The sequence below is a fragment of the Leptidea sinapis genome, chromosome 26 (assembly GCF_905404315.1).
Source record: "Leptidea sinapis chromosome 26, ilLepSina1.1, whole genome shotgun sequence".
NCBI classification, from domain to species: Eukaryota; Metazoa; Arthropoda; class Insecta; order Lepidoptera; family Pieridae; genus Leptidea; species Leptidea sinapis.
Genome location: NC_066290.1, coordinates 11,908,981 through 11,926,426, shown reverse-complemented (window position 1 = coordinate 11,926,426; position 17,446 = coordinate 11,908,981). Strand labels below are relative to the sequence as shown.

Here is a 17,446-nt window from a genome sequence, read left to right as displayed (position 1 = left end):
CACTCATCCAGAGGGTGGGCATGATATATGATGGAGATGTGGGTTCTCTTTGCATCTTCTACTCATAGGAGTAATATTATATAGACTAAATATTTTTTCTTTACACTTAATATGGCAATGCTAGCTGTATTCGGCATGCGTTTCATGGGTATTGTATAAAATGAATTTCCTTTTCGGATTCCTTGTCAAAGTCTATTCTAGTAAACAGAAGTTAGTGCAAGAAAAATAGAGTTGGCATCGATAAAATCAATGCACATAAGTAAACCGAAGGTCGGCACACATGTGTGTTCATTCAGTGCTATTCTAGTAACAATCCGATTATGTGCACTTAACATTGCTGATCTCGTTATATGCAAGTATACCTACTATTTTCATCATTTACTTGTCTTAATAAATCCACTCTAGGGCATAAATACTTTAGCTTGCACATGAGTCAAATATTTCCATTCAAAATAGGATATGATATCATTTATTGAAAGTCCAAAACTACCACCCATTCCAAAAAGTATGCCTCAGACCTGAGAAGAACGGGCGCAACAAATTCAGCTGGGTTCTTTTTTTTTTTTCATAAAAAATATGCTTACAATGTAATATTGTATAATTTGCCGTAGTTCCTGAAAAACGTTAGCAACGTTTACGTTTCGTTACAAACGTTCTACGTTTGTAGAAGGAACCATATTGTAAAAATCTTGCAAAGATAGTTTTGCGAATTAATTATTAAATAACGAATACGGCTGTACGGGCTTGAACCCTTTGCCTATCATAAAAATGGGACGAAGAAACCAAGAAAAAAAATAACGAATATCGCTAACGTCAGAAAATTTTAGGAACCAACTTCAACCTGTTACTTTTGCATTACAGTGATGCGCGCCCATCTTGAAATTTCACTCTCATCATTTTTTCATAGCGCGCCTAAAAAAGTATAACTTCAAAAATGTTAGATTAACAGAAACATGAATTATATTAATATGTATGTATGTAACTGTAGAAAGCCGTTCATCGTGCGGCGGCGGATCAGAGGAGCGCACCTCGTGGCGCGTCACCCTGGACCACGACCTGGTGGAGACCCTGAGCGCCATCTACCCTGAGTGGTTCAAGCAGCCGCGGCGGGAGCGGCCTACCTCGCCCTCGCCTTCGCCCTCGCCGCCTGCCTCGCCCGCCTCGCCCGCTTCGCACGACGACCTGTTCAGGTACAATTGAAAATTACCTTTGGAAAATTTTTTGTTGTAGTAAAATAAATGGACGTATTTCCAGAAAAACGTTCCAAACCACAATAATGTCAAAATTGAGTTAAGAACACAAAACTGGTCACTTGATCCATATTAACGGACTGACAAAAAATGGCAGCCCTACTGTCACGCTTTAAATGCCATCATGACTTAGTAGCCCAATCCACATGTATTAAATACACTACTATTTAAAAAAACTTTAAACACGAATTCCTTAAAAGGTGATGTTTGCGTCTTGGAATGTTTTTCAGGAATTACGTCCAAATAAGGCCCTACGTGGATAAATTCTAGCTTTCCACGGTCCGTGATTGTACAAATCACCATCCCCACCGGTCTTGAAATTGGGTGCGTTTTGGACTATCGACCTCATCACCCAGTGGACTGACTCCTAATGCATATATAAATTTGTAATGCAAAAAATTCAGTCAACCAACTGATGCGAGCAGTACTTAATTCTCATTGGTCAGGTAGAAAATCGCTAATCGCTACTGAGGGCTCATAAAAGTAGCCCTATTCTCATAACAAAACGAGAATAAGATCGAAGCAAAAAGTTAAATTTCGTATTCTTCCAACGAAAATTGACGGTTCAGTTACTTTCCAAATCAAAATCACTTTATTCACGTAGGTCACGGAAATGACACTTATGAATGTAAAAAAAAATCTTATTGAATCTACTGCTATTTCGTAAAGGGTTGAGCTAATGAGAAGAAGTAGCAAGAAATTCATTGCCACTCTTTTAAATCAAGAGGGATTTAGGGAAATCGTATGATGCGTATTCTCGTAAAATGGCATAAAAGGCATTTATTTTCACAAAATTGATTCCTTTAGAATTCTTTTTGATGTCATTTCTAATATACTAGATACTACTACCGCTTCAGAAACAAAAGGCGCTCTGAGAGAGAAGAAGCGGCGCAAGAAACTCTCCCAGCATTCTTTTTTTGCGCTCTTTTCAATAAAAATATACAATATTGTACAGTCATTTCCATCGCTATAAAATAATCGCAATCTAGTCCCAGGCTGTGCGATCATTTAGATATTCAGCTGTGGAGTAAAAGGATTTACGACAGAGCCATTTTTTTATAAAACATTTAAATTTATTTATAGATAATGCCTGAACAGTGGCTGGGACTTTATTATAGAAGTGTATACATTTACCCTTAAAGCTATTATGTATCTTATGAAGCCTACTAGAATTAATATTGACACACTTTTTTTACACAAATTATCTTGCCCCAAGTTAAGCATATATAGCCTGTCCAGACAATGATATATTTAATACAATATACTTACTTAAACATACATAAATTCATATAAACATGACACAGAACAGAATACATTTAAACATCCATGACTCGGAAACAAACATCCATATTCATCATATAAATGCTTGCACCTACCGGGATTCGAACCCGGGACCTCTAGCATAGTAGGTAGGATCGCTAACCACTCGGCTATACAGGTCGTCAATTCAAAAGAATTAGTTACAAGGTAACAAGATCGAACGTCGATTAATGTTGGGAGATGCGTATTCTGCAAAATTTTGACGGTTGGTTAAGTTTACAGCTTAAAACATCATTTAATAGAGTATATAGGCAACCCTTTTAATTGTAGTTAAAAATATTTAAGATTTGGTAGAACAATGTTGGTAACTTTGAGAGAGCTTGCCGTTCAAATGTAGTTGGTCACGCGCAGCTCCTATTCAGTTATCGTTTGAGGGAAATTATACGAGAATAGGAATCTAGAGCAAAATGTGGACAGGATCGGAACTTAACGTCAACCAATTTGAAATTACTGGAATAGCACCGAAGATCTGTTTTCCTAGTGTGGTATCTGTAAGGGTTCGCACTATATTATACATCTTTCATATGGGTTATAAGGTCTTATGTTTTGGACATTGCGAAAGAGGATGAAGAGAGCTCACGCTGTACCTTTAAAACTACCAACCAGTACGAGGCTCCTTTGCACAGGATGCCGGCAAAATTATGGGTACCACAACGGCGCCTATTTCTGCCGTGAAGCAGTAATGTGTAAGCATTATTGTGTTTCGGTCTGAAGGGCGCCGTAGCTAGTGAAATTACTGGGAAAATGAGACTTTACATCCTATGTCTTAAAGTGACGAGCGCAATTTATTGTAGTGCCACTCAGATATTTGTTTTTTTTTAAAGAATCCTGAGTGGCACTGCATTGTAATGGGCAGGGTGTATCAATTACCATCAGCTGAACGTCCTACTCGTCTCGTCCCTTATTTAAAAAAAAAAAAAAAAAAAGGGTCTGTACCACAGCGGACTCTTCCGACGGCGTGTCTCTGCGGACTGCTCTACTTCCGTCCGCGATATCACGGACCGTGGAAACGAGAACAAGGTTTATACGCCACTCTGAAAACCTTGGATTTATTATGGTCTTTCTTTCCATAGCTTTCATTCGGTATTATGTGAAACCAAATTATGTTCGAATCGCGTTCGCTTGCTAAATATTTCCTTATAAAAGTGCCCCATATTCTTTTCCGTAGTCCTGACAACGTTTGTGCAAAGTTTTATGATAATTAAATAAACAATCTGAAATTCGCAAGGTTGAAAGTTGAAACCTTAGATTTGAAACTGTAACGGAATAGTTAAATGTTTGTTTGTTATCGCAAGTGTTGACTTGGCAAACGTTGTTTTGCCATATAAATTACCCCATTAGGACCCCGCGCCCGCTCATTGTATGAATGATCATATGTATTTTTTTTTATGGAAAAGGAGGACAAACGACCGTGCAGGTCATCTGGTGTTAAGTGATCACCGCCGCCTACATTCTCTTGTAACACCAGAGAAATCACAGGAGCGTTGCCAGCCTTTAAGGAAGGTGTACGTGCTTTTTTTGAAGGTACCCATGTCGTATCGTCCCGGAAACACCGCACAAGGAAGTTCATTCCACAGCTTTGTAGTATGTGGAAGAAACCTCCTTGAAAACTGCACTGTGGAGGACCGCCACACATCCAGATGGTGGAGATGATATCCTAACTTGTGGCGTGTCGTGCGAGGGTAGAACTCGGCGGCAGGAATCAGATGAAACAGCTTTTCGGAACACTCCCCGTATATAGAAGAATGATCTGAATTCATATTTTTTGATCATTATTTTGATACGTTCTTGTGAAGCTGATTGATTCCTTTTTTCAATACAAAATGAAGTCCTAATTTGTGCACACCTTGAGACACGTATAACGGACGGTGTGATGATGAAATTGTAGATAGTTAATAGATTAGTTGACTAATTTCAGTTCGGGAGCGGAAGACATGGCAAGCCGTCAAGCGGGCTGCAGCAGCGGCGCCAGCGAGCCCACCAGCTCGCCGCCGCGGATCTCCCCCCCTAAAGTGGTCGTCGATGATAGTCCTCTACAGCCCGCCATGGGCAAACATAAGGAATGTGAGTACACTACTTCTATAACCTTAGTTTTGAAGTGAAAATACTGAGCACTTTATTATTTTGTGGGTAATTAATCAGGTAAAGTCAGCTCCAGACGACTCGGCTTCAGTTTTCGCCAACCAATACAACTTAGGGATCTTCAAGCATAGAGCATACCCTCCAAAGATGTTGCGCTTGTCCGTTGGCGGTTACCTAAACACCTCCCATCGCGTGATCCTCGTGTGGGTCCAAATATTTAATATAAAAAAATGAGTGACTCACACGGACAAGATATTTGTGTGTCCTATTATTAAACTCGTCTTGACGTAGTATTTATGGTCTTAATTTATTATTAAATTAAGGCTAGATTATGGGTATACCACAACGGCGCCTATTTCTGCTGTGATTAGCAGTAGTGTTCTGTCTGAAGGGCGCCGTAGCTAGTGAAATTACTGGGCAAATGAGACTTAACATCTTATGTCTCAACGTGACGAGCGCAATTGTGGTGTTGCTCAGAATTTTTGAGGATTTTCAAGAATCCTGATCGACACTGCATTGTAATGGGCAGGACGCAAAAAAACTCATATTCAGTGAGACAAGAAGACAAAAAACCACCCGCTGGTAAACGATGGAGCAATTCTTCTGATAAGCTTAGGAAATGTGCGGCTGCCTTTGTTATATAGAAAGGAATAATTAAAGTAGATTGACTGTTAAGTATAAGTTTATGGTGTGAATGTGCATAAAAGTGGTAGAAAAAGTCGAGCTAGGCGTGAATTCTACGACGAAGTCGGAGATCTACTGGGAAGGTGAAGTACAGGTTATGAAGCGAAGAAAACAAGAATAAGTCTGAAACGGCGGGTGTGAGAGGAAAAGCCCCAGCAATGTTCGAGGATTTGTGTAGGTACAGCAGTACCCGAATTTTACAATTGGTAACATGCCATAAATGCAAAATTAGGCCTGAATAACTTTGATAGCAGGAATTCCACAGCGACGCGTTTCACTAGAAATTTATTGCCACAGACCCAATACGACTTCAGAAACCTGCTAGCGAAGGTAGAGTCTAGAGGAAACTCCCACTTAAAGGTCGGCAAGTGCATCTTTTGATATCTGGTATTGCAGATATCTAGACAGGCTAGTTTTTATTTTCCATCATTTGTACAACTACTTAATGGCCGATATCACTCCTGTGAATCCTCCGGCTTTCCAAGAGAGGCAACGCAATGAACACTTACCATCAGGTGACCTATACCCCCGTTTGCCCCGTGTAATTAGAAATTGTTATAAAATTGTTCTATTATTGCTATTAGAAGAATTAACTGACAAAAATGAACTAAAAAGATAAAAGCGGATTTGAGTAAGAAATTGTTTAAGCGAAAGAATTGAATATGGAGGCTTAACGATGCTTTTGCAACAGCTGGAATCAGAAGGAGCCTTTGAATACAGGTTGGCAAGCAGAATGACAATAGAAAATATTGAGGAGTTGTTATCAATTACATTTTAAACAATATTACCGACACATCATTAAGAGATGCCATACCTGCAAAAATAAAACTAGAAGTCACTCTTTCCTTTTCATTTACTGGAAATAGTTACAGATCAGTTTTCAGATTTTGCCATGAGGCCGATGAAACGTCTCTTCATCTCCTCTCCAATCGCGGCCCTCTAATGCATAGGCGTAACACCATCCTTGGCGATTATACCCTACTCCCAGATGCTGCTTGCAATACTCGCTTCAAGAAGATACTGCGGTTCATAAACGCGGCAGGGCTTGACGACGAGCTATAAGTATGAGTGGCGAACACAATAGTTCAATTCTGGACGCGGTGTTACTAGGACCCAAATAGGAGTAGGCATATAGCCACCCTCTCCAAATAATAATAATAAGTACAGATCTGTTTTAGGTTGCCAAAATCATCTATATCGCTGACCCCAACGTTTTTGAGTTTGATTAATCCAGCCTTAGCTATTTACACATATTTCTTCGTTAGCGCACGCATTATTCGCAAAATACGCCGGAGGTTCAAATCAGAATGCTGAACGCGTACCTTACATCCGGCCATAGATGCGACCGCAAGTTGCTTTAATAAACAACTTAGACACTGAACAGTCACCCATACCCCATACAATTTTAATTTTAACAATATCATGTCCGAACACAAATTCGAAAATAAAATCAAACTTGTGGATATCTGACGTAGGCTGAGTAATATATCCGTTACACCTTAACAAATGACAGCTATTTTTCTAAAGCGCTGCCTATATATTTATATCGTGCGTGGGGTGTAGCGCGTGAATGTGGATTAAAGAATTTTATGAATAGTCTGATATTAAGAGACACGGGCTTGTTTGAATTGGTTGTAAGCTTGAAGGACGGCAGTAGAACGCCTAGTAACCCACAATATTCAGCACGGTTATGTTTCGTCTATAATACAGTCGCGGCATAACACTAGGTTCCTTGTGCAGTGTTTATTTATGTTGGCAACGGGCCAGTGTTGTCCGCCCATCGCTATTCGTCTGTAGGCAAACAAGAATACAGCGCTTCAAGCGCTTACGCCCAATCTGTAAATTATCGATAGAATAGTGATGCATTTATCGACGTATCGATCGCGTCGGCTACCACATTGCTATATGTTACGTCGGAATTCGTCACAGGACGTCATAACGCACAATTTTTCATGAAATGATGCTGGATGTATATTTAATTAATTGCAGGTGACAATGTAAATATGTTCCAGGATAACCATGTAATTGTTATGCTTATAAGGAAACAGCTAAACAAAATAAATGTGTGTTATCTATTTGTTACAGCATTGAAGGTGAAACTTATGATGAGGCGGCCCAGAAACCAGCTGGTGGCGCAAGGAATTATGCCACGTAAGTACACATTGGTTGACTTCCGAGTGGAACTATAATAAGGACAATTAGTAATCTCGTAACATGACGAGTCTTGGTTAAGCGCCCACCCGCCATCGCAGTGCGCGATCTATAGCCCGCGTGGGCCGAGGAATTTTATTTACGATCTAAATGCTGCGACTAATGAGAACTTCTAACTTGCCAAAGGAAATTATAGTTTTTTACAATTCAATGTATTATTTTTGTAGTCAATATTTATGTTCAATGTTTGTTTCAGCTTTGAAAACACCGCCTGCGTACTTTAAGCAGCGCATGCAATTAGAGAGAGCCAAAACCGGTGATTTACTGAAAGCGAAAATCCAAAGTAGACCGGACCGACAAGAACTAGAACGTAGACACATATTAGAACATGTATGTATAGAATATCTTGTTGCCATTCAATATGCTTTAGTAAAGTCATTGGAATCAAAAATGATTTGATTGTTTCAGGAGAGCCATCTTGATCCAAGCTTAGTTGAGAAACAGCGAATGCTGAAGAAGGCACGATTAGCAGACCAATTGAACGATCAACTGTCGCATCGACCTGGTCCTTTAGAGCTGATCAAGAAAAATATATTACATACAGAGGAGGATATAGAAACTGCCGTTAAAAGTGGTATCCTTGCGTTTAAAGCAACTAGTGAGGGTGCTTCGGGGCGACCTCATCATCCGTCTTCCTATTGCGGGCCTCCGGATGAGGTTTCTCCGTCGCCATCACCTCCTTCAACCCTATCACCGGCCAGCGTAACTTCGCCGCCGCAACATCCGGCGCCTGGCAAAGAGAAGAACCGCAAAAAGTCAAAACAGAAGCAGCAATCGAAATCTCGGTTTAAATTTCATGAATACAAGGGACCTCCGAATGCGCAAAAGTCGTGTTCTCCTCCAGGATCGGTCGAGACACCTTACGAATTGTTGCTGCAACAACAACAGATGTTGTTGCAGCTGATGTTGCCAGGTTCCCCGGCCCCTTCTTCAGCAGCGTCGGTTGCTTCGGACTCTTCGGATATTTTACCAGTACCTCCGCCGCCACCGCCGCTACCCTCGTCTTCGATGTCGGGATCACTGGTTTGTGGCGGCCGGTTTGAAGATATGAAAGTATCAGACTTACGTGCGGAATGCAAGCGACGCAATTTACGCGTCTCTGGTCCTAAGCCGCAACTTATAGACCGCTTAAGACCTTACCTCTTCGAAATGGAAATGCAAGTCGAGTCCCCAAAGTCTCCAGTGTCAATTGCATCTCCGGAATCTAGAATGGAACCAGAGCCATCGGAGGATATAGTTCAGTCACAAAGGCGATTGATTGAGGAATTGGAGCGTCAACTCGAAGAATCGAGGCATCAACTAGAGACCGTTAGACGGGAAGCGGCCGGGGCAGCCGCTAGTGATCAAAGCCGACGGCTGTTGCAGGCACATCTCTGTGTCACCCAGCTGCGTGCCAAATTGGACGCCTTGCAACAGCCTGCTCCGCCTCCTCCTCAGCCGAGATACGTAATAGCCACCCCTGATACGGCTCCAGATCGCTTAGTGCGCCTATTCACAGTAACCCCACCAACAAATGACCTGACATCCGATTCATCACAGCAAAAAACATCGAATCCTGCCTATATTTTAAATGGTGTTAAAGTGGTTCCAATAGCAATACTCCCAACGACTCATTATGAACCGGAAAGAGTAGCTGCTCCCCCTCCGCCACCACCTCCCCCTCCTCCTCCGATGCCGCAGATAACAAACCTACACGACAGTGCTGAAGACAGCCAAATAATGGATGACGTTCTTGAAATACTCGTCGAAAATGGGGAGTTACCGCCATCAGCCGTGGGCGATGTCTCTTCGAACAGATCCATCGATACGGGTTATCTAACCGGCGGTTCCAGTGATTACACTCCAACTGACCTTTTAACTGAGGATGTTCTTGGAGATTCGCATGTTCGGGATTCGTTAGCTGCGGATGAATTACAAAGAGAACTTGATGAGATCCAAAACGAAATAATGGGTCACGCTGATTTGAATACAGTCAATGACATGTCAAACCAAGATGGCAATCATGATATAGACACTGACTTGAATGTGGATTTGTTGGCAACAAATGAATACAACACAAATTTTTGTAATTCAAATTCCACTACTGAAAATGATGATTTCTTTGGAAGACTTCTTGCGGGCGATGGAGATGAAACAAATCACGGAGCGATGGATATAGACGATGTGCCGGAAAGAATGAACATGACACCCCATGACATAACGAATGGCGATATACTAGACCACACAAGAACAGGTTTTGAAGACATGGACGATCTGTCACTGCCCTCATTTCAAAATGAAGATACGCGCCATAATACATTCGATGAGCGGCCGTGTGATTTTGATTTTAAAGAGTTCGGTATTGAAATAGACAGCAATATGAACGTGGACAGTGACGCGTACGATTATATGAATACAGAGCTGATTCCAAATTTATTTGGACGAGGTCATATGCCGCAGTGTGATCCGTTACTGGGGGGTGTTCTATCTAGACCAGCACCTAAACCTGCCCATAAGCATTACTCATGGGATAAGATAGAATTTGATGCCACTTGACCCATGGCATTTTCACCACAACAGTGTCGCTCTCTACGATGCTAATCCATGATCTCTGAGTACCGCAATGTCAATTGAGTGGGGTTTGACATATCGGGCGCTACCGATGAGGACTCCTACGGCTAGACTAGATTTATCATAGATATAAAATATTGCTACCGGGTAGCTTTATGTGTAACTTACGCTAGTCTCATGCTTCAGTGACCCAACCTTCTTCCAATATGGTGAATATTATTAGGACTAGGCAATAAAGTAAACACATAGTGTTTTGAACGTGGACTGGTTGATTTAAATATTTTGTACTTAATTGAGTGTATCGCTAGTTTTAACTTAGATGTTACGGTGTGTTTATTTATTAGTGAGTGTTAACTGTTCGTCACATAGATATATGCAGTGACATACTTGGCTCACATTTACTATAAATCCATTTTATTTACTGAGGCATATCTACTTATGTATATAATGTATGTTTGTTAATATAATACTCAACATAGTTGTGGATTTCTGCATTCCGCCCGATGACTAAATCTTAGGGGAAATTATGGGGATTATTAGCTTTGTTGAGACGAATACATAAAAATGTTCTTGTCTCAAACAAATCAGCACATATTCACAGCCTCGCTGAGCTGTTCGTCTCAAACCAGAGATATGTTACCCGATCAATAAACGACATTCCAGTCTTGTTGAATTGCAAAAGTGGCAAAAGCGTACTTGTTACTATTGACCAATTGATTCCCAATTACAACAGACATTTCTAGTTAACAAGTTGCATTCACAAGCCATCGTCATCGGTGGGACCAGGTTGGGAACAATTTTAGATATGATTTCATTTAGTAATGTAGTGTTCCTTTCTCCGCATAACAATTGTATGCAAACACTCTGCACTCAGTTGTTGAATCTTATCACATAACATAACTTCCAATCGTGTTTAAGTCTTTCCCTTGTATCTTGGTGTTGTGGTGCTTTGATAAAATGTTAGTCATTTGTTTTATATGTTTATTTATTGAGGTTATTATGTATTATGATAATTTTAACATAACATTCTTGAAAATGTATCATTCCACTGTTATTGTCTAAAGCTTAGGATAGTAGTCATTCGAGCGGAGAGTGTTTGTTTACCTTTGTTATGTTAAAAGTACATATTTATTTATTTCCCTTCATGTCATTTTTCCTGTGAGCACTCTAGTAAATTATAAAATTGGATACAAATTGCCATTATTTGCATTTATATTAGTCTATGATAATATTGTAATGAGCCGGACTACAACGAATGTGGCCGTACAGCCACAAATGTGCCAATTATTATCAACAACTGTCAGAATACAAAGAACTTGAGATATTTCCAGCTTTGTGTATAGATTAATGTTTTTTTGTGTAATAGCGTAAGGTCTGTCAGATGATTGTTAAAAAAAGTTGTATAGAGACCGGGCACGATAATATTATAGTAACAATTAATTAAATCATGTGAGAATGGTGCTATTCATTATATTTAGATAAATATTCTAGGCTTTAATAATCACTTATCAAAATTAATTTATGTCTGTAGTAAACATCATATGCAATCAAGCGATGTTCGGATTAGTTTATTATTGTAAAAGAATTTATATAGTGAATTTTTTATGTAACCGTAGGAATATTTTTATTCTGTGGTTTTTAAAAGATATTATTCCATTATATAAGATGCTGTAGTTGCAATATTATTTATGTATAGCTTAAATATATTATTAGACGGAAATTAAAATTGCTCATCAAAAATTACTCGCTTGAAAATCTTTTTCAAATGTAATCTACTACAGGCCTAGTATGTTTGTAAGTTTGTATACCACTTGAGAGCGTGTTTTAGGTACGTTTCGCGTATGTGAGCGTAAATAGAGAAGTGAGATTAATGTATCGATAGTATCTGCATATATGTTATTGTTATTTAAGGAGAGTTTTAACATTTGTTTTTCTATGTATAAAGCGATACAGTGCTGGATTTTTTGTTTCTATATTCATATATAGATAACTGGCTTCGTTATATGTTGCGTGATTTAACCTTAATGTTTAAATATAACATCATTAACATGTAACGATATTATATTAATATTCAGTTGAACAATAAGTATATTAATGTTAGTTGTAGGGGATATAAACCCATATGGCAGAGCCAAGTATTCAAAATCGTTATGTGATATTTCATTGTATAAAAAACATCGGATGCCTAGTTTTTTACCTTGCCGTATAATGAAGCCTTGTACATAATTACCAAACCTTTTATAAGCTTAAGAAAAGATTGTTGATTAAAATACAGTATTGTTTTATTTAATTACCTTAATTAATATTACAATATCACCTACAGCGGACATCCTAATTCTTCAAAGTAAATCCATCGAACAGCATTATATTACAAATATTGCTTAGTAGATTAAATTAATTATTTATAACCAAGTGTTGCCTTCAGTAAGGCAGTATGCGTGTAACCATTGATCAGGCCGGTCCCAATTACCATTTAACCATTCGTTTGTAACCATTACAGGGCCGCTCCAAGTAGCAGTTATAAATCCGCGTAATCCTCATTAGAACAATTGTAGTTATTCAAGTGCCATAGATTAGTACCTTTAAGGAAATACATATTATTACCATAAAAACCCATATATATATATATATATATATATATATATATATATCTACTCCTAAGTGCACCCCCACTAACAATGGCAGTATTGAACTCATTTTAGCGAAATTAGTTCAACAAAGTTAAGGATATTTGCCTGTATTATAAAGAGAAATTAGCCTGGTTTCCATTTTAAAAGATAATATTTTAATTTTCTACTGGATCACTTGACCAATGATATATAATTTTACCATGTTAAAAACTAACTACATTAGTCCTACTACTGAGGTCCCGCGGCATTTTCAAGTTCCGCGTAATGCGGTATTCCGAGTGCGGGACTACCAGAGCACGCACAACCATTCACGAGCGCGATCGCTAGCAGTTCACACACTGGCAATGTCTGTGTGCGAGCACTGCAATCAGTATTCATTTAAGTAAACAATTTATTATGTTGTTAAAGTCATAACCTTCACTTCTAGGATTAATACACAAGTAAAATCTGGAACAAAATTTTATGTACGATGCGGGACTCCAACGCACGAACTTGACTCTCGCGTTCCATGCTCTTCCAAGTTCCAACTGAGCTAACCGTCCGAGTGACATATCGACATAAAATCTTGTATGCTTTGTTCACGGTAGCTAAATGTAAAACCGCATTTATTTTCATGGTAAGAAAACCATCTACACTGGCCTTCAAAAGTAAGTATCACACTTTTAAAATTGGGGTAACGTTTTTAGTCCCTATATATTATTATACTCTTTGTTTTAAGTTCACAAGATATATGTACTTTCGAAATAAAAAGGACTCCAAAGAGAATTTAATTTTGTACATAAAAACTTTATAGTCGGTAACCTTCTTTGAGAATTGGCTGAAAAAAAACTTCAAAAACAAAACCATTTCTTTTTCAAAGTGGACGTTTCCGAATTACAATTATACCATTCACATTTTTCTTTCTGTTTTAAATTTTTTTCAAGATCGATGGGTCTTGTTTTAAAAATTTATCCTAAAAAGCACATAACATTTATTTATCATCCCTCTTTCAGTAGAAGAATGTGCTAGGATCATGGCTTTTCTGTAACTAGGCATCAGTATGCGTCGCACTGCAAGAATGGTGGGTGTGACGGTACGAACGGTCCAGAAGGTAAAGCGAAGGTACGAAGAGACTGGACACCATCTGAGGAGACCTTAGGCAGAGAGACCTGCCATTAGGCAGACCCAGGTGTACCAGTGCCCGAGAAGATCGTTATATTATTTCCACTGTGTTAAGAAATCGCCACCAAAATGCAGTTGAAGTCCCGCAACAGCTACTTCAGACCCGGAGGGACTACATTAGTGACAGTACAGTGAGAAGAAACTTGCTGAAGCAAATTTGAAACCCCGAAGACCAGCGAGTGGCCCAAAACTCGAGAGACAGCATCGAGAAGCGAGACTGCGATACGCCCGTGAACACATGCAGTGGGATGAAGAAGAATGGTAAAGAATTTTGTTTGCAGATGAGTCTCGATTCTCCCTCTACACTTCTGATGGAAGGCGAAGTGTTTACAGGCGACCTGGTGAGCGATACCTTCAAGCCTGCATCTAAGAAAGAGTCCAATACGGTGGAGGCAGTGTACATGTATGGGCTGGCATATCTTCAGAAGGTCGCACAGAGCTAGTAGCCATAGAAAATGGCACCCTCACTGGGCAAAGATATGCTCAAGATATTCTCAATGAGTATGGAGGGCCGTATTTAGCAAATATGGGTGATGGATCGATGCTGATGCATGATAATGCCCGGCCACACACGGCTCATATCGTACAAGAGTATATTCAGGAGGTGGGTATCAGCGTGATGGCTTGGCCATCAAGAAGTCCTGATCTTAACCCAATTGAACACGCCTGGGATGAGCTTGGGAGGCTAGTCAGAAATCGCAGACCATCACCTACTACTCTCTACCTACTAAAGCAGGCCCTGGTAGAAGAATGGGAGAATATTCCCCAACATCGGCTCCTAAACCTAGTGTTCAGTATGCCAAACCGGCTCGAAGCTGTAATCAGAGCTCGAGGAGGCAATACCAGTTATTAAAAATTAAAGAACATGTAATACATTTTAGTTGATTTTTTTTACACTAAACTAAAAAAATTCTATTTTCATTGTTTTATCTTTTTTAAGTTAAAAATGTTACGAATGTATAATTTTAGTTTCAAAGAATTAAAGCCTATAAAATTTGCATCAAAACGTTTTTAATCTTAAATCTCTACCTTCTATAGTTAAGAAAAAAAAAATTTAAAGTGTGATACTTACTTTTGCAGGCCAGTGTATAGGTATATGTATAGGTATTTGTGTCAAGTTCTAGCGTAGGCAGTTGGTACCCACATAATTACATAGATACTATCATTTATAAAAAATATACCTTATGAAGCAAAACGTTTAGTAAGGAAGAAGAAAAGAAAAGTAGCTAAAAATATTTTTAAACTTCAGATTATGTCATGATAATTTATGTTTTCTGTTAAAAAAATACCTTCTTTCAAATCTTAATTTATCTTCTTTCAAAATGGTAATGAAATGACCTTCTAAGCATTATATACAACATGTATACCATAAAACAAAACTTATAAAAAAAAGTAAATTATAGTAGCTTGCGTCAACACACTAAGTGCGAGCTTTCGTAATAATGTAGGTACGTCTGTTATGAGGCCTCGTATTCATAACCTATTTCTTGGCAAAAATATCTATTGAAATATTTTTGCGATAGTTTTTAAAGTAAATATATTCCACCATTCTCCGAAATACATAATTAATAAAAATAAACAGGCAAAGGAAACGATCGAAACGATGGTTCAAAATACATTTTAGTCGTGAGTCGTGAAACAGTTTGAAAGGACGCGATTTCAAATATATGTAATATCATTTTTTTTAAATAATACTATTTATTAGACAGCTCAAAACTATCATTACTGCTAACCTAATACGATATCTAAGTTAACTTAAATTATTTATTCTTGATATTACATACATTTTACTACTTATATATAAACTTAAATAACCTAATTTATTTATAACTTAACAAAAACGTTAACTCCCAGTGAGCAACTGAACAGGTTAATGTGCTGAGCGACAGCGACACACGTTCCCTCCACCTTCCCTCATAGCACCTTAAATATGAATGCCACCAGGGATAGATACTTCTCTTCTTAGTTCCAGTTTGCTGTATCCCACCATGGCCATGCCAAACAGAGTGGGATCCAACAATGGGTATCCCGGATACACTCCGTACTAACTTTAGGTACATAAACCTTAAAAAAATATTTTGAATGCGTTACAGCATTACTCTGTACTTGGCTTTACCCGGTGACATGGATGCGTTGCATTCTAAATGGCTTTTCACCAGGGCTTCATACAAAGTATGCAACGCCTCGTTCGCTTGTCTTATGACAAAACCCAAATTCCGATACGCTCTCTTACATGAATCGGCAGGCCTGTCTCACACCCCGAGTAGAAATACTATCTTGACTCATTTCATATGCAGTCCCCCTGAAAATGAGATATGGAAAAGGTCTTGAAACGTCGGGTTAACTAAAATTATAATAAAAATTTAACTTTTACTCAAAAATCCTATGTAAAAACACAGTTATAATTACACGCGCTTTAATTCTTTAAAAGTGTTTTATTTAAAAGGTTTTATTCAATGGTTGTGTTTTGTTTTTCGTACTCATATCAAGAGCCTGTTACGCATAGCTAACCCTAGCGAACCGCCGCATAAGCATAGTCGTCGATATCATGACGGCGTTTACCCGATCGTGGGAAATATAATTGTATTCATTACTTGATCTAGCATCGATCAGTAGACATTAGGATAATTAATTGTAATTAGTTTTAACTTTTTTGTAATAAATAAGTTGAAGTAAATTTGCATTTTTTTGCATCTCCTGGCTGCAACCAACGTAATTGGCGCAGTCGGTAGGATAGTCTAAAATAATAGAGTCAGTGAATCGATCACCGATAAGGGCTATTAGAACCTACTTGAGTTGCGGCGAGGTAGAGTATCCGACAATCGATACAGCAGAGAAATGCAGATGATTTGGTAAGTACCTAGATCTTACTAGAGTTGCTCACCCTTTTTAATTGTAATTTTCTTGTGATTTTTTTTTCTTTCCTTTTGTTTTCCAGTGTAATTTCCTCTGTGTACCTATTAAATTTTAAAAAATTTCCATCCACGGAAACCGAGGACCACTAGGTCAATTAGTATTAGTAGAATCTCGCAAATTGATGCAAGTAGGAATTTAGAGGATATATTAGAAAGTAGCGATAGCATAGAATTTTCTAGTTTATTTAAATTGCATAATAATATTAATTCAAAAATGAGTGTAGATTTAGTAGACCAAGTTTTCAAGGCCTTACGCTTGTTACCCGAGTTCGATGGAAATCCGAACGTACTTACGCGGTTCGTGCATTTGTGTGATCAACTGGTAGCCCAATTTATTAGAGCGGAGCCAGGATATGAACTCAGTAACCTTTCCTTATTAAATGGTATCCTTAATAAAATTACCGGACATGCCGCGCGCACAATAAATTCAAATGGCATCCCCGAAAATTGGCAAGGTATTAGAAATGCCTTAATTAATAATTTTGCTGACCAGCGAGATAAGACCGCTTTGTATAATGATTTAGCACTTTTAACCCAGAAAAATTCATCACCTCAAGAATTTTATGAAAAATGTCAGAGTTTGTTTAGTACAATAATGACCTATGTTACACATCATGAAACGATAACCACTACCGTAGAAGCA

At 38.6% G+C, this 17,446-nt stretch overlaps 1 protein-coding gene across 2 annotated transcripts in view; it reads left to right on the top strand.

The window, feature by feature from the left end:
- LOC126972432 (lysine-specific demethylase 9) overlaps positions 1 to 12,369 on the top strand; it is a 77,617-nt gene extending 65,248 nt beyond the window's left edge. For both annotated transcript variants that reach the window (XM_050819168.1, XM_050819167.1), the window contains exons 2-6: positions 989 to 1,190; positions 4,489 to 4,634; positions 7,422 to 7,487; positions 7,744 to 7,877; positions 7,956 to 12,369. In XM_050819168.1, the coding sequence (XP_050675125.1) occupies positions 4,505 to 4,634; positions 7,422 to 7,487; positions 7,744 to 7,877; positions 7,956 to 10,082 (2,457 nt within the window). In that variant the 5' untranslated portion in view covers positions 989 to 1,190; positions 4,489 to 4,504 and the 3' untranslated portion in view covers positions 10,083 to 12,369. The remainder of the gene's footprint in view (positions 1 to 988; positions 1,191 to 4,488; positions 4,635 to 7,421; positions 7,488 to 7,743; positions 7,878 to 7,955) is intronic.
- Positions 12,370 to 17,446: the final 5,077 nt, after the last annotated feature.